The sequence below is a fragment of the Poecile atricapillus genome, chromosome 2, assembly GCF_030490865.1.
Source record: "Poecile atricapillus isolate bPoeAtr1 chromosome 2, bPoeAtr1.hap1, whole genome shotgun sequence".
NCBI classification, from domain to species: domain Eukaryota; kingdom Metazoa; phylum Chordata; class Aves; order Passeriformes; family Paridae; genus Poecile; species Poecile atricapillus.
In genome coordinates, this window is record NC_081250.1 from 43,294,481 (window position 1) to 43,317,312 (window position 22,832).

General features: G+C 36.6%; 1 protein-coding gene across 5 annotated transcripts in view; it reads left to right on the top strand.

Annotated features, from left to right (window-relative positions):
* The window catches only part of NEK11 (NIMA related kinase 11), an 83,127-nt gene that overhangs the window by 13,717 nt on the left and 46,578 nt on the right, over nucleotides 1–22,832 (top strand). For 3 of the 5 annotated variants that reach the window (XM_058831197.1, XM_058831198.1, XM_058831199.1), the window contains exons 3-9: nucleotides 3,094–3,259; nucleotides 8,139–8,257; nucleotides 13,337–13,401; nucleotides 13,872–13,998; nucleotides 20,034–20,183; nucleotides 20,266–20,344; nucleotides 20,844–20,929. In XM_058831197.1, the coding sequence (XP_058687180.1) occupies nucleotides 3,094–3,259; nucleotides 8,139–8,257; nucleotides 13,337–13,401; nucleotides 13,872–13,998; nucleotides 20,034–20,183; nucleotides 20,266–20,344; nucleotides 20,844–20,929 (792 nt within the window). Of the gene's footprint in view, nucleotides 1–3,093; nucleotides 3,260–6,807; nucleotides 6,987–8,138; nucleotides 8,258–13,336; nucleotides 13,402–13,871; nucleotides 13,999–20,033; nucleotides 20,184–20,265; nucleotides 20,345–20,843; nucleotides 20,930–22,832 lie in introns of all 5 variants that reach the window. The other 2 variants (XM_058831200.1, XM_058831201.1) reach the window with 2 other exon arrangements.

The following is a 22,832-nucleotide window of genomic DNA, read 5'->3' on the forward strand; positions in this document are numbered from 1 at the left end:
ATGAATGTTTCTAATCATTGATATTTTATCTTATCTTTAGATACATGGTCTAGTGGTGGACTTGGCAGTGTGAGGTTTTTGGTTGATCTTAAAGGTCATTTCCAACCTAAACAATTCTATGATCTGCTTATGTATCGTATTCTGCACTAGTTCAAATTTATAATAATATTGAAATTTAAATTAGCGTATGTCATTTAGCATTCTATCAGAAGGGGAAGTTACGTATTGAATTTGGAGGATATCCAAATATCATTTGGATTTTTTGTGGCTTTATGTGGTTTTCTACATATGCCACCTAGATCTCCGTTTTCTTTGTTCACGTGATAAATCGGAGGTTTCTTAGTTCACAGAAACAGCTTTAGACCTTTTAAATCCTGCTTAATACTTGAACCTAAGGGCAGAAAATATAGGGGCAGATTTTTTGAAAAAACTTGACTTCAGGTGGTTCTGTTTACTCCAGATGGGATTTTGATAAATTCTGAACAAGAGAGTGTATTATTCCCAAAATCCAGAATAAAGGTTCATGAAACATTCTTCAAAATGTTTGTTCAAAATACTTAAGTTTAAAAAAAATAGTTAAATAACACAATACAGACAGATTTTCAGCAGATGATCTACAAGTACCGTGTCTGAATTATGACCAATGATGGCTCACTCTTTATTATTAGCCAACCATAAAATGCAGGTTGGATCATAGAAATAGAAACGCTTTGTCTCCTTCAAAATGTAGAGCTGGATTTTATTGGTAGAGAGGAAATTGAGTCAGGATAGTTTAGCTAAGAAATGTTTGTTGTCTTCTTATGAATACTAAGCTTTTATTTGTGGATCTATCAGCCTATTTGACATTGCCAGGGGTGCCAAATTTGAGTTATCTTAGGTGCTGTAAAAAGCACAGAATGTGCCCATTTTAGCTGCCTGTTCAGGTAGAATTTACTTGTGTAAAAAATACTGAACTGGGGTAGGGTGAGTTTAACCATTCTTTAGGTGTTTTATGTATTAAAAAGTATAGTTAATTTATATAGATGAATTTCTGGCTGCAGGCTTCTATTTTCCTTGTTTTTCTTATAAAGTGAACAGAAAATAACCACTTCAGGTCTGGAGATTCAGATTCTCTGTTTTCTCTGTGAGGCTTCTGAGTCTGACATAACTTCTTTGTCAATACTTAATTAACACAGAGTTTTTTAGTACATATCTTAAATTTTAAAGTGTATTTACTGAAATATTACCAAAAGCTTTGCACAAAGTATGAAGTCTAGTTAGGTTCTTTATATTTAATGCATTAAAATCAAACCTTATCTACATATAGACACAGTACACACATATACCAGAGGCATGCAGATATGCCCAATCATGATTGCATCCAAAAGTTTTCTTTCTAGAAGCAAATGCCTTCCAGCTGTGGGTATGAATTAGAATTGTGTTGCAGAAAACCAATACCTTATTTACAAGAAGTATAGTTTCTTGATTTCTTCTCCTGGGAATTAGTTTAAATAAGAAAAACACCTGTCATCTTGTCTGACAGCTGATGACAGCATTAAGATCACTGAGTGACTAAGATGACAAGCTATCCATACACATCAACACATCAGGCTTTTATTGCTGTCTTGGGCATGCAAGAAACTTGTATTAAGTGGTCTTTAACAAGGACTCATCCTGTTTGTCAGTTCTGTGACATTATTTTTATGAAGGAAGGGGTAATGACCCATGTCAGCTGAAGATGAGGAGATTGCAGTAGGTATTGCCTGTGTTCCATGAAGCTTGTCTGCAGAGATGGAAACAGATCAGAGGGCGTGTTTTTTCATCAGAATTCGTGATGGGGATTAGGCAAGTTTATATGAAAATTCAAACATTGCTAGTCAGAAACTGATTGTTCAGACTTAGGAAAAAAAATTACTCATGAAGAAACACAGATTTTATTTTTTTTCCCCCTTAGATAAGGTGAATTATTGTAGTTTTTATCACTGCCATGTTTAACTACTGTAACTTTACAACCATTCACTATTGAATGGGGAAATTACTAAAAGCACTGTGGAAGCTTTCCTTCAGTGTGAAACTTGCCTTTCATGTATTCAAAAGTTTGGGGAAATTCACCACTTTGTTTCAGTAAAGAAACATATTCTCTAATAGTCTTCAATATCTCCTTCAGAAAAGATCTGTGATCTATTCTTCATTAACTGGTAAAGTAAATGGAACTGGAATGTGTTGTATTGTCTTTCTTAAACATTTCATCCAGAAGATCTCGGCAAAAAGTGCTTTCTTATAGTGCCCTGCACTATATATTTCCTTATATTTTTCCAAGACAAGTTAACAGTAAACTGCCCTATTCCAGCTTCTGTATACAGCTAATGCTGAACTCCAAATTCTACTATGGCACATTCCTGTGTTAAGGTTGGAGAGTATTAAAAATCCCTACATTTTCCCAGAATTTTCCAGGGGATTTAAGGTCTTCCTAAAGAAATGTTAAATACTAAAGGATTAGAATTAATTGAAACAGTATAATTAGATTCCAGCCCCAAATCTAGATTTGTACTTTTCACTTATGGGCTTAGGTGAAGGACAAGCTGATCTTTATAAAAAAAAAAAAAATGGACAGCCTGAGTTTATCACTGGAAAAACAGCCACAGAAATATTACTTTCTGTGATTTTTCTCATGCCTCCGTGGAGAGACTTGGGCAGAAGCTGCGAATGCAGTTTCTTGCTACTCTTTTTTTCATACATGAATCTTGACCATATGCTCTGAGTGGGTTTGAAATCTCTTAGATTTGATTTTTTGCTTATGTTTGTTGTTATGCAGTAATTCATAGCACTGAAAACAGGTTTTAAAGAAAACAGTGCAGTAGGTAATTAGTGGAGAAATATTTCAAAACAGTATTTTTAATACGTTGCTTAATCTATATGGTGACTAGCATATTTGTTTGCTTTTTAATGCATTCTCATTGTTTACCCATATTTGCCTCATCATTTCATGTTGCCAATAGTTGGTCAATGTTACTGTTTTGCATTTAAAGAAATTTTGATGGGATTTTGAATGTTACATATTCTTACATTTTTTTGGTTATATTAATATAAAAATTTATTTTTTTTCCCCTCTAGAAAGGTCCTAAAGGAAATCTCTGTTGGAAACCTAAAGCCTAATGAAACAGTTGAAGCAAATCTGGAAGCACAGCTACTCTCCAAATTAGACCATCCAGCCATTGTCAAATTTTATGCAAGCTTTGTGGAGCGAGATAGTTTCTGCATTATCACTGAGTATTGTGAGGTGAGACTGAAGAAATTTGAAAAAATGTGTGTATTAAAATAGGGTCTTCTAAGAAGCCATTTTATAAAATGTTTTAGTTTGAATTTTAGTCTTTATTTGTTGCTTGTGGCATCACCTGCTACTTGTTAGGTGTGTTCCTTTCAGATAAGGAGTGCTACCTGCTCATGTGAGACTCACAGACAAACCACAGAAGAAGAAATAGGTAATTTTAAGTGCAAGATCATTTAGCATTACAAGTGCTACAAGAAAGGCTTAAATGCAGACAAACTGCCAGATCTGTGGGAGAGCTCAGAAAGGTTCTACCACCTGTGTGTGATGTGCTACTGATAAGTGAGAGAAGATGAGATTGTGGGTGTGGGGGCACGATACAAAATCTGATGTAAATGAGGAAGGGAAAACTCACTTGTGATTTGGAGTTGGTTACAAGAAGCTTAAGCCTGATCACATGGATGATGAGTTTGGCAGCAACATTGGCTTTATAAAATGAAAATCAGTGTGAGTCAAAGACCAGAGTGTAGTGGATACAACAAATATTAAAGCAGGATGTTCTACCACATAGTTACCATTACATTTTTGACTCCAGCATTTGATTTAAGAACATATTGCTGGAATCTGTCTTTAAGCTTTCAAATAAGAATTTAAGAATATTTAAGCCATTTTTTTAGTAGTTAATATAAAACAAGTGCCTTCTTTATATTAAATATAGACGTGCTCTTTCAAAAAAAATTTGTCATACAAAAAGTGATCTTTTTATGAAACTGTGAAGCAAACTCTTCAGTTGTGCTCTGCTAGACATGCTGAAATGCTTTGGAAGATAATGAACTTAGACTACTGGGCTACCGGTACACAAATCAGATTTGACTTAAATAATCACACTTCTTCAAGAATTTAGCTTTCATGGGAATAATTAAACAAGTACCATTCCTGTTCTTTATTTCTTCCTTGGAAGCTTTCTTTGGTGACATATAAATGCATATTTATTGGTGGGATATTTAAAAATTGAATCTGAAATGTTCAGTTCCATGACACAGTCTGAGTATTTGCTCACATACTATTTTAACACCCATGCAGAAGCTTTTTGTGCCATTCCTTGAATGTCTGACCACTGGGGTTTGAGAATATTGTCAACTCTTTGAGGAAATCTGGAGCTCAGGACTGAAGGATTATTCTAACTGTTCAGCTATTCCCATGCACTCATAATTATCTCTCTACTAGCAGTACAAATGGACCCAATACAGATCAGTTAAACATGTAGGAATAAAGAAGCCTATTTCAGCAGCACTATTGTGTCTTTTATCTATCCACTGCTTTTCACTTTTTTTTTATTACTCCTTGGAGCTTTGGGGTTTTTTTATGCAGGCAGTATAAACTACCCTGCATGAAAATGTTTTGGTACAGAGTTACTTTAGGATCTGGGAGTGACATCCTCAAACAGGTGAGAATGTATTACAGCAAGGAAGAGGAAATGGATTCATTGGCTATGCACTGAATCTTTCCAGTTTTGAGTCTGCTAGGTGAGGTCAGCATGATACTTGATCCAATAGGATGTGCTTCTGACTTTTTCCCAAAGGACATGTTCTGTGCATGTTGCATTTAAGTCATTACAACATATTTCATTGAGTGTTCAGACAAGGAAAAATACAAAGCAAAGTTGCACACAGTGCTATGAAGTTTCCTTTCTGTTTTAGTCGGGGTATTTCCAGAAGGTATATTTTGTATTTGCTTGTCAATAACCTGCCTTTGTATGTGGTGGGATTTGGGTGTTTTGACCTAAAAGATGCCAGTTTAAACCATGCATAAGTTGAGAATGAGAAAAATGTAGTGCTACCTGATCCTTGCTTGGAAGTCTAGTGTGTTCAGTTTCTCATGCATAGAATAATTACCAGATTGGCAGTAATTGCTACTCTTGGGCAGACTCAAAACAAAGAGCACACATTAAGTTGGCATGGAAACGGAACTACCCCCCCTGAGCTTTATTCTGTTTTCTCCAAAGTACTGTGACTTATTCATTAGCCACAGTGCTTTGTTCATTCTGGCGTGAGTAGCATAGAGTGAGCCTCCAGCGCAGCTGCCCCGTGCTATACCTTGTCCTGTGAAAGAAAAGCAGAGAACATTGGTCTCCATGGCTCAGCTTGACATCTTTTATTACAACTGAATTAAATCAAAATTATAGAAAAGTATATTTGTTCTGTTTTGATCTTACTTGTTGAGCTTCTTAGACATTTTCCCCAAATCAGAATCTTATGGGTAGTATAAACATTATCAGCTAAGACTGATTTCAAACCAAAATGCCTTAATGAGCCTTGAATTTAATTTTGTAGTACAAATTTGACTTCAATAAAACACAGTTTTTACAAAGCAGTTACTTCAAAAATTGCATCATTTTAATGTATTATAAAGCAGAACTCGTTGTACTGTTCCCCCAGACAATTATTTATGTCTCTTGACTGTGGTCTCAGCTGTGATGTGAGTACACATATGCTAAGGAAATCTGAGTGAAAGGAATAACTAAAGCAGTCAATGCCTGTTCACGTTATCGGCTCTAGATGCTAAGCTGTTTTAAATAATTTACTGGTGTGCTTGATACTCTGATATTTAAATAGCAACTGCAGCTTGGAAACTCCATAGGTACTTAATTTGTTAAATTGTTGAATTCCTTATGAACTTCAGTAGACTGACCTTCCAAAATGTGAAATTGGGTTAACAAATTTTATAGAGTTTCACAGCAGCAGTATTTCAGCAAATCTTTTATGATGTGTTTTTGTTTTCCTTTCTTTAGACACAAAATCAAGGGTAAATTAATTGTAGGACATTGAGACCACTTTTCCCTGCTTGAAGGTAAAAAGCTGTGCACTTATGTGAAGGCACCTGTAGTGCATTATTCAACTGCTTTTGTTTTCCTTAGACCTTTTTCAGGAGTTGTCCCTCAGCTTCAGAGTATTCACTGCCCTAACTCTGTAGGCGCTGCACTTACTTTATTTTGCCTTTTTCATGGCAATGTGTTACTGTGAGAGGGGACACATTGGGACAGGGAGAAACAGTGACTGGAGCCTGCTGCACTTCATCTGTCCTCACCTGGATAGTACACAGTCCCCTGAAGCAAATAGCCAGCAGCCAGCTGACACATGTTTGAGCATCCCCTCAGCCCTGGGCTTTGGATGATCTGGGGCATCTGTCTAGAACAGTTTATTTTATAATAATGACTCATTGTTTTCGAGGTGCGTGAGTAGATTTAGTCACAGCCCATCTGGCTGCCACGCAATGGAGTACCCAGCAACAATTTTTCTTTCCTTCCTCTTCTCTGCTGCAAGCAACCAGGGGGAAGCTGCTGAACATTTGGAGTTGCAAAGGGGAAGCAGCTGCTTGGAGTTCCAAGTTCCCAGAAGAGCTTCTCTCTGGGCTGCAGTAGGGCAGCAGATGGAGAGCTGAACCCATATTCCCTTCCCTAGTGTATGAGATGATTCAGACATTTCAATTAAAAAATTGCAGGACATTGTAGGCAACACATTTTTGATAGATGATGAAACAGATTTGCTTTGTTTTAACAGACTTTTGAATGCTGTAACTTAGAACCAGAAAGGCCATAGAAATTACTGTAAACTTATGTCAGAAGCACATGAATATATAGATCTGCAAGGACAGAATCTGCTTATTTTGTAGCATCACTATGAAGCGCTGTGGTGCTAGGAACAGAAAAAACAAGAAATGCTGAAGACATCATAAAATGGTGAGAGTCAACAGTGAGGAGGAATAAAGGGATGATGATGGGAAATGATGGTACTGGTACAGCTGTACAGGCAAAATAGTTCCTTGTATATGGCACATAAAACTTCTGATTTTATGTAGAATGTATAATGTAAAAGTAATGATTTATGGCTAATGAGCTTTTCTGATGTAAGGTAATTAGTCACTAGAATGTCATTAGACTCACAGTCCCTTTGCTCTGGGGTTAGTTACCACAACATATTGCTTACCATTAATGTGTGTGCATTCTGGTATATAAAATTAATTTATTTTATAAACTGGATAAACAATCTAGATTACAGTTTTCAGGTAGTCTTTTTCTGGATATATTTCCTGGTTTATTTGCATTCTCTTCTGTATGTCCTATTGTTCCATTCCAAGTGCTACTTCAAGATCAGTTGTCGTTTTAATGAAGTATCACAGGCCACATATTCTTGAGTCTTTAAATCTGCTTTGTTTCTGACAAAAGTTTGAAAGAGGGAAAAGTATCATAATTAAAGAGACTGTATTGTAATTCTCAAGAGAACAACATGGTTTCTTTGATGTTGACATGGTTATTATAACATAATAAATGAGTGTCATTTGAGTGTGTGCTTGAGTGTCACTTGAATGTGGAGTGGAAATGCTTTTATCAAATTTATTAACTTATTCAGACTGATCAGGGCAGATTAATTTGACCTACCTAAATATCTATATTATAGCCTGTCAGTGTAGGCCCTTATCATAAATCTCTGCAGAGAAAGTGTTTCTACAACATGATCCATCACTTCCAAAGGCAGACAACTAGATGACAGAGATAATTGCACTAAACAGGTGTGTGTTCCTTTGTGTTGAGTATAAAGGTTTGGGGTGACCAGCTCAGATGCTGAAGTTGGGTGACATGAAGGAAGAACTTTGGTGATCTTGTGTAAGACTAAGAGAAAACTACAAAGCCAGAGTGGTTGATACCATTTTCTTCCTCACTTGTGTATGCTTTTGGTGCTGGGAGAGTTCAGAATTCAGAATATGTTGATTTTACAGACCTAGATGATGGGATGCCTGAAGGCCTAAGGAAGTGGGGTCCTGTACTATGATGAAGGAAATAGCATTTTGAAAACTTTCTCTAAGTGTGCAAATATGTTGTGATATTTTTCAGGGTGGAGATCTAGACTTTAAAATTCAAGAGTACAAAGATTCTGGGAAGATGTTCACTCAAAGCCAAGTTATAGACTGGTTTATACAGTTGTTACTCGGAGTCAACTATATGCATGAAAGGTACAGTCATTTGATACGAGAGCATTTAGCTTGGGAGGGGAGTGAATGGACTTACTGACTAGTTGGTGGTATTCAAACAGAAATGAAAGTTCTGTTCACCAAACTATTGTAGTTAGTTTATGTCAGATACCTCAAGTGTAATTAATTATCTACCCTGCAGGAACATTGTGCATTACATCTTTTAGCAGGACAATGGTAAATGTCTTCCAGCATTAGATACACTTTTTTTCAGAGCCAAATAGAAAATGGAGCATAGAAGAAATAGTTCAATATTGCTAGAAGAAAATGTATTAAAAGGCTAAAACAAAGTAATCTTTTTAAAGGGGAGTCAAGAAGCATGTCCTGAACATGTTTGATGTGAAGCATCCAATATATATGCTTGATGGACTCCCAGTAAAGTCAGCGGAGTTACATACATGCGTTCTTTGAAAAGAGATGTCACTTTTAGCATCAAATCAAAGACTGACTTAAAAAATTACTGCAGGTCATCCAGATATGAGGAGATCACACATGGCTGGAGCAGGGGCAGTGTATGTAGATGAATACCTACCTGGTCATCCGCATGAGTGTAGCTCTTGCCTGCAGTGTGATTTAGGCAGGCTGACTGCAGTGATGGAAAGATTTCCCTTACTACCAGTGTGCTGGACATGTACAATGCCTGTCTGGTCCCTTTCTGCATCATCCTTTAGAGGGCTTGGGCAAAATTTGCTTGCCTGAATTTTAGGTGTACCCAAGCAGTAGATAGTGAAGTCACCTGTCGTCAAGAACAACTACTCCTGAATTGAGCTGAAGTAAAGTGTGTGGGATGTGTTTGACCTAAACTGATGGATGTCTAATGAGTTTTTGCCAGTGTCAGACTGTATAGGGAAAAGGGCAGAGTGAATTGCTGCCCAAGATGCAGGAGCATTTTTGTTTCTAAATGCCAATTAGGAACAAAATACCAATTTCATGTAGGCTTCTACATGAAATGCTGCCCTGCCAGTGATGGAAGGACACAAAGAGAACTCTCTTGGGCTGCTGTGCTCTTCAGCATTCACCTCAGGCCAAAAGGACAGAGGGAAGTGGAAAAAAAAATCCTGACAGTTTAACTAAACTGTCAGTGTGACTTGGGTTGTTTTTTTTCCCTCTCTTGAACTTCAATTTAACAACTTATCATTAAAAGTTTTGGTGCCCTGGAAAGTCCCCTTTTGGCAAAATCCTTTCTTTAATATACGTGTTTAGAAGATGCATTGTGCAGAATTATGCAGCATAATAATATAAACATTGTGTTTGGGCTGATGGTCACTGTAGGCCCCTTCCAACTGAACTGCTTTATTTTATTCTGTGAGTTATTCTTTTTGTCTTTAATTTTCTGTATTTTCTTATGCCTCTTTTTTATTTTCTCTCTATTTTACTCATCTTCTACTTGTTCTCAAACAAATGTTTCAAACCAAATAAGATCCTAAAAATAAACTTTAATTGGTTGTATATAAAATTTGGTTTCCTGAGAAGTCAGTTAATTCTCCAGTTAAAGCAATTTGATTTTCCAAAGAGGATTTTATTTTATCCTTCTAGAGAGCTAATAGTACCTCTCCAGACACAAATAACTTGATGGTTTCAATTTTTATACATTTATTTGTATTTTGGGTTATTAGGTTGTATGTACATTATGAAATATAACATTTTCCTTATTAGTATAGAGTCAAACAATAGCTTAAGTGGAAAAGATTAGGCTTGAAAGAATTTAAAACTTCCTACAGAAATTTGAAATACTAAAACATAATGATAGCCCTCTGTTTCTGTATAGAGGAGTCATACAAGATTCCTTCTCTACTGACATGGAAAAAAGCTGTAATATATGTTTGAATTATGTTGTAATGCAAAGAAAGCTTTTCTCTAGAATTAAAAGCTTGAAGTGTTTACAGCCTGTGGGTTGGTCCCTCCCCATGACATTCTTAAGAAAACTCAGCTTCTGTGGATGTGAGGTTTTTTTTTTTCCAGAGCAGCAAAAATTATTACTTATGGTTTTAAACAGACTATTTATTTGTCCTTCTTGCACAACTTTAGTTGAACTTATACACTTTTTGAAAACTCTTATGCTGGAAACTTAATATATTTTTTTTTAATTTAAAACTTGAAAACAAAATTATCTGGAAATAAACAGATTCAATCCTTATCTGTCTTTGATATAAAGAAAGGGAGAAGTAAAGGGAGACACCATAAGAGTGGTCTTACCTTCAGGGAGACTTTTAGCATGAAACCATCCTGTAGTCTCTTGTGTTACACATAGCCCATTGCATGTCAGTGCACAAAATTAATCCCACAGCGATCAGGCAATGATGCCATTGATTAATTTAACCTCAATTTGAATAAGGCTGACCATTATGTTACCCATCATTTTGCAAATCATTATGAAGAATTTATGAGCACACATTTTTATAAGGTTATTCTTTGTGCAAACAGCAGATAATACAGGGTTTAGACTTACACAGAACCTCTTACTCTTCTGCAGAGTTCTTCAGATAGAGGAAAGATAAATTAATTGTGTGTTATTTCACAGCAGTAATATACGTCTGCTTCCCTCAGGTTCACTTGCAGCTCATTTTGTTGCAGGCAAAGCTTCATTCCAGGAGGCTGCCCACTTCTCTGGGCTTGTCCTGTCCTTTTATGACTATGAGACAGCAAGCAGGTACTATACAGAACATAGATATGGGTATATTTACAGCCCAGATTTGAAACTGTCCTTACATGTTAATTTCTACCCAAATTAGCCACTCAATAACCACTTCACTGTCCATCAAGTAAAGTTTTCATAGAGCCCAGTTAATTCATGCTGCCTTTATAGGTCTGTCTTTTCCTACAATAAAGAAGTTGTTCTCTTTCTTTAACTGGATTTACAGTGCAGTCCTGGTATTAATTTCTTACTAGTATTAAAGAATTCTTTTCTGGCAGGATTTCAGCTGGTATCTAGTTTATCTTCAGGCATATCATAGCAGAATAATTTGCATTGCATTGAGAGATATCATGGAAAGCTGAAAAAAATTATCCCAAATATTTCCTTGTCATATTAATATATGAAAGCATCTTATAATTACTGGTAATGCAGGTAATGAATTTTCATCAATATCTTGCAAGATTACAGTAGCATTACATTGGAATTCAAACTAATGTGACCCAAACATCTTTTTTCATCTCCTTTTCAAATAATATGCTACTGAAAGCTTTCTGGATCATTCTTTAACTTCAAGATACCTGTTGTTAAAGAAGTAGATAGTCAGAAAAGTTTCAGGTTCAAAAATTCTGTGGTTATATTTCTACAAAGGAGTGTGATTAAAAGAAGGTTGAAATCCACCAGTTCTCAGCAGCAATGTACAAGAATAACTTAACTTAGTGAAAGCAAGTTCTTTCAAAGGATCTGTGTGATGAATGGTAAGAAAATTCCTCATGAATCTCAATTAACACAGCAAGATTTCTATAAAAGTATGTGTGTGTACATACAAACATATATATACCTATGAAGGAATAGCAAATATCACCTTAGTTTAATATCCTTACCAATGTATTGTATGAGTGTATGTCTATTGCTCACAGAAGTTGTCAAATAGAGAAAAAATTATTTATAGACAATATTTTATGAACATGGGTGGAGACATATGAATAAAACTTTCATTTTTCCCAATGCGAAAAACCTTTTTCTAATGAAATTAAAGGCATTACTTTCAGGACAAAAAAATTGAAAGAAAAAGAAGTGAAAAACAATTGCTATAAGAAACATGAAGAACTCTTTTCCTTGACCCATAAAAATAGAAATGTTTCTTTTTCATGCCCAGTCTATGTACATACTGCAATGAATTCTACTATTATTTTTCATATTGTTTCCCCATTTGTGAACTGAGTATATTGAATTGCATATTTTTTTCTCATCTTGCAAAAAATATTTTCAAATTACATGTGGACAAAATTGGGTATTTAAGCTGTAGAATGTATATTTTATAATCTTAATATAGAAACTATTTTGGAAATAATTTCATTATGTCAATGCCTAAGACTTAAATAATTCAAATTTGAGATAATACTTGAGGATTGCACAAAAAAAATCAAAATTGAGTATTATATTTATTTTATCTACCCTCAAAAATCTCAAAGCATCACTTTCTTTCTTTACATGATCTATTTGGCTGAATGACTACTGTATTTGTATTAGCAAATACAGTTTCTGCAGCCAGTATGTACCAAATGTTATTCTAACCTCCTCCTGAGCAGAGCTAATGACTAATCCTGTGTGTTAGTAATAATTTCAAAAGTGGATGAATTCTAGTTTAGGTGAGGCTATAGGCAAGAATGTTTTTGGAAGTGTTATTAACAAGAATTAATTGAGAATATGTTTTGTATACCGCAGAGATACTTTGTTTTCATAAGGGACTGTAGAATTACTGTCACACATATAAGACTTACAGAAATTAAGAAGATTCTGTATATCCTTACATGGTGTGTAGCTTATAATACTTTTTTTTTCAAACTCTCATGGAAAAATAAGTCTGTAGAAGCTAATTGTTCTGTTCCTTTTCCTTTTCATCTTTTTCTTTGTATAGTTCTTTCATCTTCCATGCTGTTACTGAAAAAAATTGAACTGCTAGCTTAGGCTATATACATATTTGTCTTTGAAGTAATACTTTTACTCTGTAGGAGTCTTCCTATAGCTTTGAGTATTTTATGCTTTTTTATGCCTCTTGTGAGGCATCTCATTCTGCTGGCAGAAAATAAGATGTAATGCTTTTAAGACGAGTCAGATAGGAAGACTTGTCTTTCTCTCTTCCTCTGCAGCTTGTGCTATGTCTGTATCTGTGTCCTTAAGCTGGGATCCCCAGGTATATTTTTATTATCCTGCTTAGGTTCTCATCCTGCATGTGGGTGCCTGTGAATGCACCTCTGTGAAGCTCCTTAATGCCTCAGTGCCATGGATTGTCACTGGCAGAGTTAGACTGCAGCAGTGGTGGGCTGGCCTTTCTGAAAAGGGATGAAGTTAAATGCCTGAAATACTTAATACACAACTCTGAATTCTTCCAGTTGGATGAGGTTGAATTTCCTTTTCTATTCCAGACGGATACTTCACAGGGATTTGAAAACCAAGAATATATTTTTGAAAGATAATCTTCTTAAAATTGGTGAGATTTCTATACTTGTTAAAGATATATTTTCATGTGATAGAACAGTCCAGCAGACATTTTGTCAATAAGGAGATTTAAAGAAAATCGTGCCCGAAATAGCATTTTGATTTGTAGTCAAACATTTATTTGACAGTTAGACACAGGAGAGGCAGTGAAATCTCTAGCATTGAGGGTGCTTCAAGCTTGGCTGGACCTGGACCTGAGCAGTCCCATTTAACTTTGAGCCAGGGGTTTGAATCAGATGACCTTGTGAAGCCTCTTCAAACCCACATTGTTCTGTGATATTATGCTTGTGTGGTGTTTTTATTTTGAAGAACTACAGAAAATAGTTTTTCCCATTTTTTTAAAATACTAGCAGAATTTTCTGGATGTACAGTCACTTTATCATATCTGACAATAAACCAAAAGTTTATATTAATAGATATATGTTAATATTAATAGATTATTGTTTCTACGGATATTTTTAGGAGACTTTGGAGTTTCTTGTCTTTTGATGGGTTCATGTGATCTTGCAACTACTTTTACTGGGACACCACACTACATGAGTCCAGAAGTACTGAAGCATCAGGGATATAATACAAAATCTGACATTTGGTGAGTAGTTATAATGCTATTTTGGTTGGATTAGGCATTTATCTCCACTAAAACTATTTCAGGACATTAGAATCAAATGTTGTAATTTGAAGCCTTGCCCTTTTTGTTAAGAAGCATGTAGTTGACTTTTATTCTAGGTTATCTGAGACTTTAAAGGAGAATAAGATTCAGTCCCAGTCTCTGATGTGGTACAGGATGATTGTAGACAAAGTTCAGGTTTTTCTAGAAAGGGGGAAATCTCTTTTTTTCTCATATTGAGATAGATGAATTGAAAAAAAGCAACTTTCTGTGAAACTTTAGATGGATGAGAAAAGAGTGATTCTGGCTGAGAGGATAGAAGGACCTTCTTAGGAACTAAATTTAAAAACATTGGCAAACGTTAAAAGCAAGAAAGTATTTGGAAGTGGAGCTGAAAATGAGAATAACTGCAGTGTTAGAACAGAAACAAAAAGGCACTCTGTTTTAGAAGAGACTCAAAGGTAAAAAGAAAAGTATTGGTTCTGCATTTAGATGGCACAAATTCTTGAGATCAGGACTTCTGAGGTGATGATTAAAGGATCAAGTTTAGCAGCTGAGGTCTGTTGAAAGACTTTAGGAAACTTGTGGGTGTGCAGGTACTCTTCCAAACTAAGATGAAGAATGATTTTTTTGTAATAGCAAAAATATCTGGCTTGTTTATATGTGTGTCTTAAAGCATCTCATGGTTTAAGATTATAGTTAAAAGTGTTGAGTTTTTAAATTTTGTCATAGTATTTTATTTAAGGGGCTTTGTTTCTTTTATGAGGTGTTTTGTTGTTTGTTGGTTTTTTTTTCCGGTAGGTATATGTATCAGAAGATTAATTTTAAAATAAGTATTTCAAACCAGGAAAGTGCCTTTGTAAAACATTTGGCCCCTGGATTATAGTTTGACTGCTTGATAATTTACTCTAGCTTTGTCTCAGTTCTGCCTTTTCAAAATATACTTGTGGCTGCAGGATATAATACTAAAAGTGGAGGACAGTCATCTATATTTTCAAATGGTAGCAACCATTTTTCACAGTTGACATATTCAGTGCAGTCAACAGATATGTCAGGAATCTCATCTCATAGCCTGTGTGGCTGAGTGCTATGGATTTGATGTCAGATTCTCTCTTGTTCATCTGAAGCAAATATCAGTTAATACATGTAGTCAATAATAATATATTGGGAGAAGATTTCAAAAGATGTCAAAACAAATGAATAGGCAGGGAAGCCTGCCTTTTGTGCTCTTCTACTCTAAGGAATAATTTATTTTTTTGCAGTGAAAACAGGAAGTAAAATACATGTTTAAGTTCTATTTGTGGTTACTAGTGTCAATCCATATAGGTCATTGAAGTTGTATAGAGTAAGCATAATCAGAGTTTGGTCAAATACTTTTATAAATCATGTGTTGATCACCATTTCAAAATTTACAAAAACACAGAAAAAAAGCCCCCCATCCCAAACTCAGTAGCTACCAGCTTTCTGCTATACTTTCTGCCTCTTGTGATCTTTCCAAATCATTACCAAGAGCACTCACCTGAGGGTGAAACGGCCTTCAGCAGGAGCTTCTTGGCCCTCAGTGCAGTGGCACTAAGGAGGAGGTGTGCCCTGATCAGTACTTCCCCAGCCCACAAACCCGTTCTTTTTTTGAACTCATTCTGTTTTTTTGATCAGGACTCGTGTTTGATTGATACTCACGTCTTTTAATATTTTAATATTGATTCTTTGAATCATTCATAATGGTTCTTTCAATGATTCTTGCTTTTTTTCCACTATCCCCATTTAACAAAAGACAAGAGGTCACTGAGTATACAGGGAAGCCCACCCTGGAGGCTCCAGATGAGATTAAGTCCTTGGGCCACTGTGCAGGAAGTTTGGTTGCTCATGAAGGATCAAAGACTCATAGAATGGTTTGGGTTGGAAGGATAAAGATCATCTTGTTCCCATCCCCCTGCTGTGAGCAGGGACATCTACTAGATGAGGTTGCTCAAAGTCTGAGGTTGCTCCAGCCTGGCCTTGAACTCTCTCTCAGCTTGAAGTTGTTACTCCTTGTCCTATCATTACATGCCTTTTTACAAAGTCTCTCTCTGGCTTTCTCTGTGGTTCTCTCTCACTTTATGTGCTGGAGGGTGCTCAAGGGTCTCCCTGGAGCCTTCTCCAGGCTGAACAGTCCCAACTCTCTCATGGAAGTGGTGTTCCAGCCCTCAGATCATCTTTGAGTATCTCCTCTGGACTTGCTTCAACAGGTCTGCATCCTTCTCATCTTGAGGGTCTGGATGCAGTACTCCACGTGAGGTCTCAGAATAATGGAGTAGAGGGAAGAATCTTGTTCCTCAGCCTGCTGTTCACACTGCTTCTGATGCAGCCCAGGATGTGGATGGCTTTCTGGGCTGTCAGCACACGTTGCCAAGTCACATTGAGCTTTTCATCATGCAAGTCCTTCTCCTCAGGCCTGCTTTCAATCCATTCTCTGGCCAGTCTGCATTTGTGACCTAAGTGCAGGACCTTACAATTTGCCTTGTATTCCATAAGGTTGGCATGAGCTCATCTCTCAAGTCTGCCAAGATCCCTTTGGATGACAGCCCTTCCTTCCAGCATGTCGACCATACCACACAGCTTGTCAGCAAACTTGCTGAGGATACACTCAGTCCCTCTGTCCGTGTTGCTGACAGATATGTTAAACAGCACTGTTTGTTGACCCCTGAGGAATTTCAAGGAGTTGCCCAAGTCTTTTATATGGACCTGAAGTGACATTCTCTCTTCAGACTTGTTTTTCTGATCTCCAGCAGGACCCAAAAATTCACACACAAAAATTCAGACTTGCAAGTGTTCCCATGTTAAATGTAAGATAATGTAAAATATCTTCTGGAAAAAACAATTAGTGCTGTCTCACCTTGTTATCATGATCCTCTCACTGTTCAGTTCAGTTCATTGGAAAGACCTTAATTTATGCTGCATTAATGATGTGCTCCAAAGAGACACTGTGCTTTTCAGGTTCACTGAAACGTTCTGTACTGGCTTTTCAAGACTGGCTTGAATATTCACAGTGCAGCAGCTGATGCAAGAAGTATTGTCCTTTATAGCCCAAGGTAAATAGATGGGGAAAAAAGCTTCATATTTTACTGTTTTTCCCTATGGAAGTTCTGCAGTTAGGCTCAGAGGAGCAGCAGCATTTATGTTTTTCTTCAGTTGAAATGTCAGGGCTGGAATTCTTTGCCATTCCATGCTTTATGTCAAATCTAAATCCACAGGAGGCAAATTAAAGTTGGCTCACATGTTTTCCCCAGCATCCCTGAGCCTGGACTGGCCGGGCCATGAGAGAAAACCTTTGCAGATGACACAGTCTGGGGTTTCCTTCTTTCCAGATAAGAAGCGTCTTCAGGGAACTCAGTTCAGCAGTTCACGACCCCTTCTTCCCATCGGTGCTTCCCAGATCCAGCAGGGAGAGGAGTCAAAGACAGAGAGCCCAGGAGGCCAGGCCAGGTCAGGGGTCAGTCAGTGATGGGTGTTTGGGCAATTGGGCTCCCTGGTAGCCCAGTGCAGCGTGACCCCGAGGCGCTGCTGTGCCACTGTCCTGCTGTCCCTTCCAGCCCTCACACACCCTGTGGTGACACTGATGCTGTTGGGGCTCAGCCGACATTCCCATGCCTCCAGTGCTGTGGCAGAGACAAAGCAATGTCACAACCACATGTAAATCTGTTGTACTCTGTCTTCCATCAAGAACTGTCAGATTTTGACAGATGGTTTGTCTGTTGTGTTTGGCTAAATTGGGCTGCTCACACCACAGATCTGGAGGCTTTCATTTTATTGTGCTTGCTTGTCTGTGCTTTCCCTCCACTTTGTCTTTTTCTTTCATATTAACAATCAAAAAATGAAGCAATGAGAAGGCTGAGGGGATGGGGCTGGGGAAGACAGCAGCAGGGAGTTCTCATTTAAGGGCTGATGAGTGAGTATTGAGGAAACTAAATTCAGGGACACATTCCTCGCAGACTCTGAAGCCAATGAATTCTTAAGACCTTATGATATGATCAGAATAAGAGATATAAGCCATAAAGGTATATGCATTTACATTATCTGACTTTTGAAGTTGAATTTAAAGCTAACTTGGATCTTAGAACCTTTGAAGAACTGTAATATTTTTTTACAAAACATCAGAAGATGTTAAAAAGATGACAATATTTATGTAAGCAACATCAAAAACCTCAGGGTGTTTTATCCTTAGAGGGAGAAGTTAGTGGTCTGTCAGTTGAGACTGGGGAGAACACACTGAGGCCTGTCTAGATGCTCCATTTTATGATATAATCAAGCACAAGTAGCTTCAACATGAACTGATCATGCCCAAATTTTGCTGAAATTATGTGCTGTTCAGGAACTTTGTCAAACCTATTCATGAATATAGGGATTTGTCAAACCAAGTGTGCTGGCTGGCTGGTTTAATGACCATTCTAGAATTTTATAACATTGGAACTTATTTAGGCTAAGATTATAAAAGTAATTAAATTGTATGTTTGGATTGTGTGTGGATTGCTTACCGGAACTGGGAAGCAATTTCCTCTTGCTCCTCACAAGGTGCTTAGACCAAAAATGTAGAAACTGAGAAACAATGAGAAACAATATAGAAGAAACTGAGAAAGGCAGTTTTGAGCCAAAAGCTTGTCTGTTACTTCTTTAGGTGTTTGCAGCTCAGCAACTCTCTTGGGAGGAAGAAATAACCTTATTCAGGAATCCAGGGCAGCATTTCTCAGTTTAGGAGATATTTATATTATTTCAAAGATTTTGATCCTGCAGAAGGAAACTTTATTCTTTTTCCTTAATTTTTCTTTACTTTTTTCCCTGATTTTTTTCTTTCATGGAAAAGATGGGATTTTCCCTGGGTAGCCTGTTCACAGCCCTGGCTACAGCAGAATGCCCTGGGCATTCTTTTCATCTTTCTCCACCTCAGGTGTAGTCAGAGCACTAAACTAGATGTATAAATCAGCTTGCCTGATGTGTCAAATCCCGTGTTCCTAATGGCTCATTAAACAATTTCTAGCTGCCAGAATCAAGCAGCTTCCAAAACAGATTGATTCTGCAAAAGGAAGTTATAGTACAGTCTGTCAGGTTGGGATTTTCCTTCTTTTTTTCTTCTCGCTGGCTGATTTCCATTTTTATTTGATGCTTTCAGATGCTGTGTGCATAGGGGTTTTTTTTGTTGTTGTTCTTTTTGCTTTAAGTATTTTCTCATGTAGTAATTATCTTGTTTTGGAGTCTGAACATACATCATAAATACAGGTTATCATCTGTGTATTACTGTTTACTGATTTTTAAAGTTTGAAAGGTGTTTGATAAGTTTTAACTATTTATTTACCTCAGTAGTTGTTCTTTAGCTGATTCTTAGCAAAAATGCTCTGTTAATGATTTTGACACACTTGCTTGAAAAGTACCAGTGAGTGGAGTCCCCCCCATTCTCTCTCCCTTATTTGCACTGAATGTAGGCCCTTGGTTTTGGCTTTAAAATTATTTGCTCTTGTTTTTTCTATTGCTAGATGTGCCTCAACGCCACTTCTTTAACCAAAATGAATAATTGAAACTTTATTCATTATTTGCTTTCAAAGATTTTTATACCCCTTTCCTGAAAGCCATTTACCCATACATATTTCTTATCATTATGCTTTATTTTCTTACTTCTTATGGAATCACAGATTAAATTAAAAATACCACAGTCAAATATAAAGATATTTAAGCTGGTTGCTTAGATGAGCCTTGACCTGTATCTGGCTCTCACCAGTATTTTCTGAGACCTTGATCAAAGCAGTCATTGATCAAGTCAGCACCCCTGACTGGAGAAAGAGCTGAGCATCCTCCAAGGCCTGCAAAACTCAACTTCCCTGTTTTTTAAAAAACATTTGTCAGACAGAACTGCAAATTGTTATGAATAGTCATTACATAAAAATATTATAAGAGTGTTTTTTTTAAAATGTCCAACTTGGTGACCTTTTATGATGGCCATTAGGACTGGTGAATAATATGTTATCCCTATTTGTTTATTCTTCAAGGTCTCTGGGATGCATTTTGTATGAGATGTGCTGTATGAACCATGCATTTGCAGGACAGAATTTTTTGTCTGTTGTGTTAAAAATTGTGGAAGGTGAAACACCTTCTCTTCCTGATGGATATCCAAGCAAACTGAATACTGTGCTATGCAGGTATGTTATTTTCTTGTTTAGCAGATTTTTCACTAAGTTTGGACAATTGCTTAATTGCTACTTTTGGTTTTTAATGTTTCAGCATGTTAAGTAAGAATCCTTCATTGAGACCAGCAGCAGCAGAGATCCTAAAATCCCCTTATATTGATGAACAACTAAAAGTATGTAAGAAAAAGCAGTAGCTGTACATTTGCCATTTGAGTATGTATTTTGCAAAAGCAAAATGGAGGCAGGGAAATCATGTTGAGAAAAAATACTTTGATAGCTGTTGATGGGAGCATTTATCTAGGGGACTTTCAGAGCTATAGTACAAATGTGAGTGAGGAATGACACCCTCATCACTTGATATGCTGAATGTATCCCCTCTTAAATGTTATGAGCAATAAGTAAAACAGGCATCTATGCATAACAAATGTAGATCACTTGGCCCTGGGTACATATATCTCTGAACTGTTCTGGTTCATCATAGTTTTAATGAAAACCAATGCCTCTTGCTCTTTTTTCCAGGCTTCAGTGCCTGTATTATTTGGCTTTCTGAGAAGCTGGGGAGGGAAACTCCTTGGACAGTTTTTATATCAGGATGGTATTGGCTAATAGATGAAGATTCTGGATAACTTTATAATCAAATCTTGATACCTATTCTGTTTTATTTCCTTACAGAAAACACAGTACAAGTTCACAAACATTACTATGAAAGACAAGGCACTTAGCTGGCAGAAAGAAACTGCTCCCATTTTTGGTGCCGTGTAAGTATTTTTAACAGTTTTATGGGCTGTAGTATATGAAATTACAGTGTTGCCAAACAATGTCATTAACACGTGTCAATCTCGTAGTGCTTCATATTTAGACAAACCTATTCCCCTGAAATACAACAGAGCAACCACATTAGGGAGATGCATAATTAAGATTTAGGGAGTAAAAAAAGATTTGCAGATGAAATATTCTTATTTTGTGACTGTGTAAATTGCACGTGCATGTGCAGGATATGTTTATGTTAATTTAGTACCAATTGGTAAATAAATCATTACCTTTGTCTTTAAATTTTGGAGGTTTAAACTGTCATTTTAGATAGGTCATCATCATTTATAGTGCTGCTGTTTTGGTAGTTACTAAAAATTAAATGTGGAAGCTATATTTCCTAAATTACACCAAACTAAAAGCATATACACTTAAACTAATACTCATCTAATACCTCCATAGAATGCTATTATTTTTGTCTTGTAACTACAGCGAGAAATCAAGAGTAGCAATGTTTCTTGGTACTTATATCAGCAGTATCTTCACACATGATCTCTCTTTTAGGCACTGAATATATATTGAATTAATTGCATTAAATTACAATGCTGCAATGTTTAAAGCGAATTCCAACATGGACATTTTAATTTTGCCTTTGTAAATTAGCTCTGCAGTTTCATGGGCAGCTCACCCTCCCCTTTGCTCCTCATCCCTGAGTTTTCTGTACAGGTTTTGTTCTGAGAGCTAGTAAGAGCAAAACCAGAAGTTTGTGATCCTGGGAAGAAGCAATGAACATCCCTGTTTCTTGTTTCCTCTAAATAACTGTCAAGATTTTAACAGCTCTCTGAAATTTATTTTGAATTATTAGGTTACAGCAATGAAGATTAAAACAATCCAGAACTGGCAGTGCCTTTGAGGCTATAGGACTTTCACCTTTTTTTTTTTTTGTGATCTCTGCTCTTGTACAGGACCCACAGTTTTGCAGCTGAGATCACTTTGCAGATGCTGGTGTTTCTGCAGTTTGCAAGCCTCCCTTCAGGAGAGGTGACCACCTTCAGCTTTTCCAAACAAATTGTAGTTTGCTGTCAGTGGTAGGAAGAAAGCAGAGTACAGACAGTTGAATTCGGCATAGCAAAATATTTTATACATCATTTTATCCAGTTTAACTGCTGTCAGTTGCTGTAGGCTCTCATCTTTACAAATTGTGTTTTGGGTTTCTACTCTTCACTTCTGTCCTTAGTGTCTCTTGTTGACAGATGAGCCTCTGTCTTTTTGTGAGACCAAAATTTTCCATTTTTGTATGAGTAGGTACCTCTAGTATAAATAGTTCAATGGACTTTGCAAGCCTTGATGTAAAATGAAACAATAATTATATATATTCAAGTTAATTCAATTTACTTTGAGAGGATTGCTTCCTTTTCAAATTAAATATAGTTAACTACAGAGGTGGTCCTTAAGAGACATTCTGTAGATAGTTTTGGGACACTGAAATATTTCCCAGATATTATGCCAAGTCTGTCCGAAATATATGCAGTAATTTTAATGCTTGTTGAAACATAGAGTATGAAAATCTTCAAGAAACTTTTAATTCTTGCCATTAGCTTGTGGGCACAAATTTTCAGATTATCTATATGCACCAAAACCATTGTGTCTGCTTTGGGGAAGCAGGATTGTTACTTGCAAAATATACATCCAGACTTCAAATATCCTCATGCTTCTAGATGAGACTAATAAAACCACTTTGTATTTTTTGTAAAATACATACTGTATTCTTTACCTGATCCATTGTCATTAGCTTGAATGCATTGAATCTCATCACCTTCCAAATGGAAGGATCATTTTCTGACAGAGGTAGCATGTGGGAAGGACATTTATGTACATCCCAGGATCTGTAAGTATACTTTTTCAAAATCA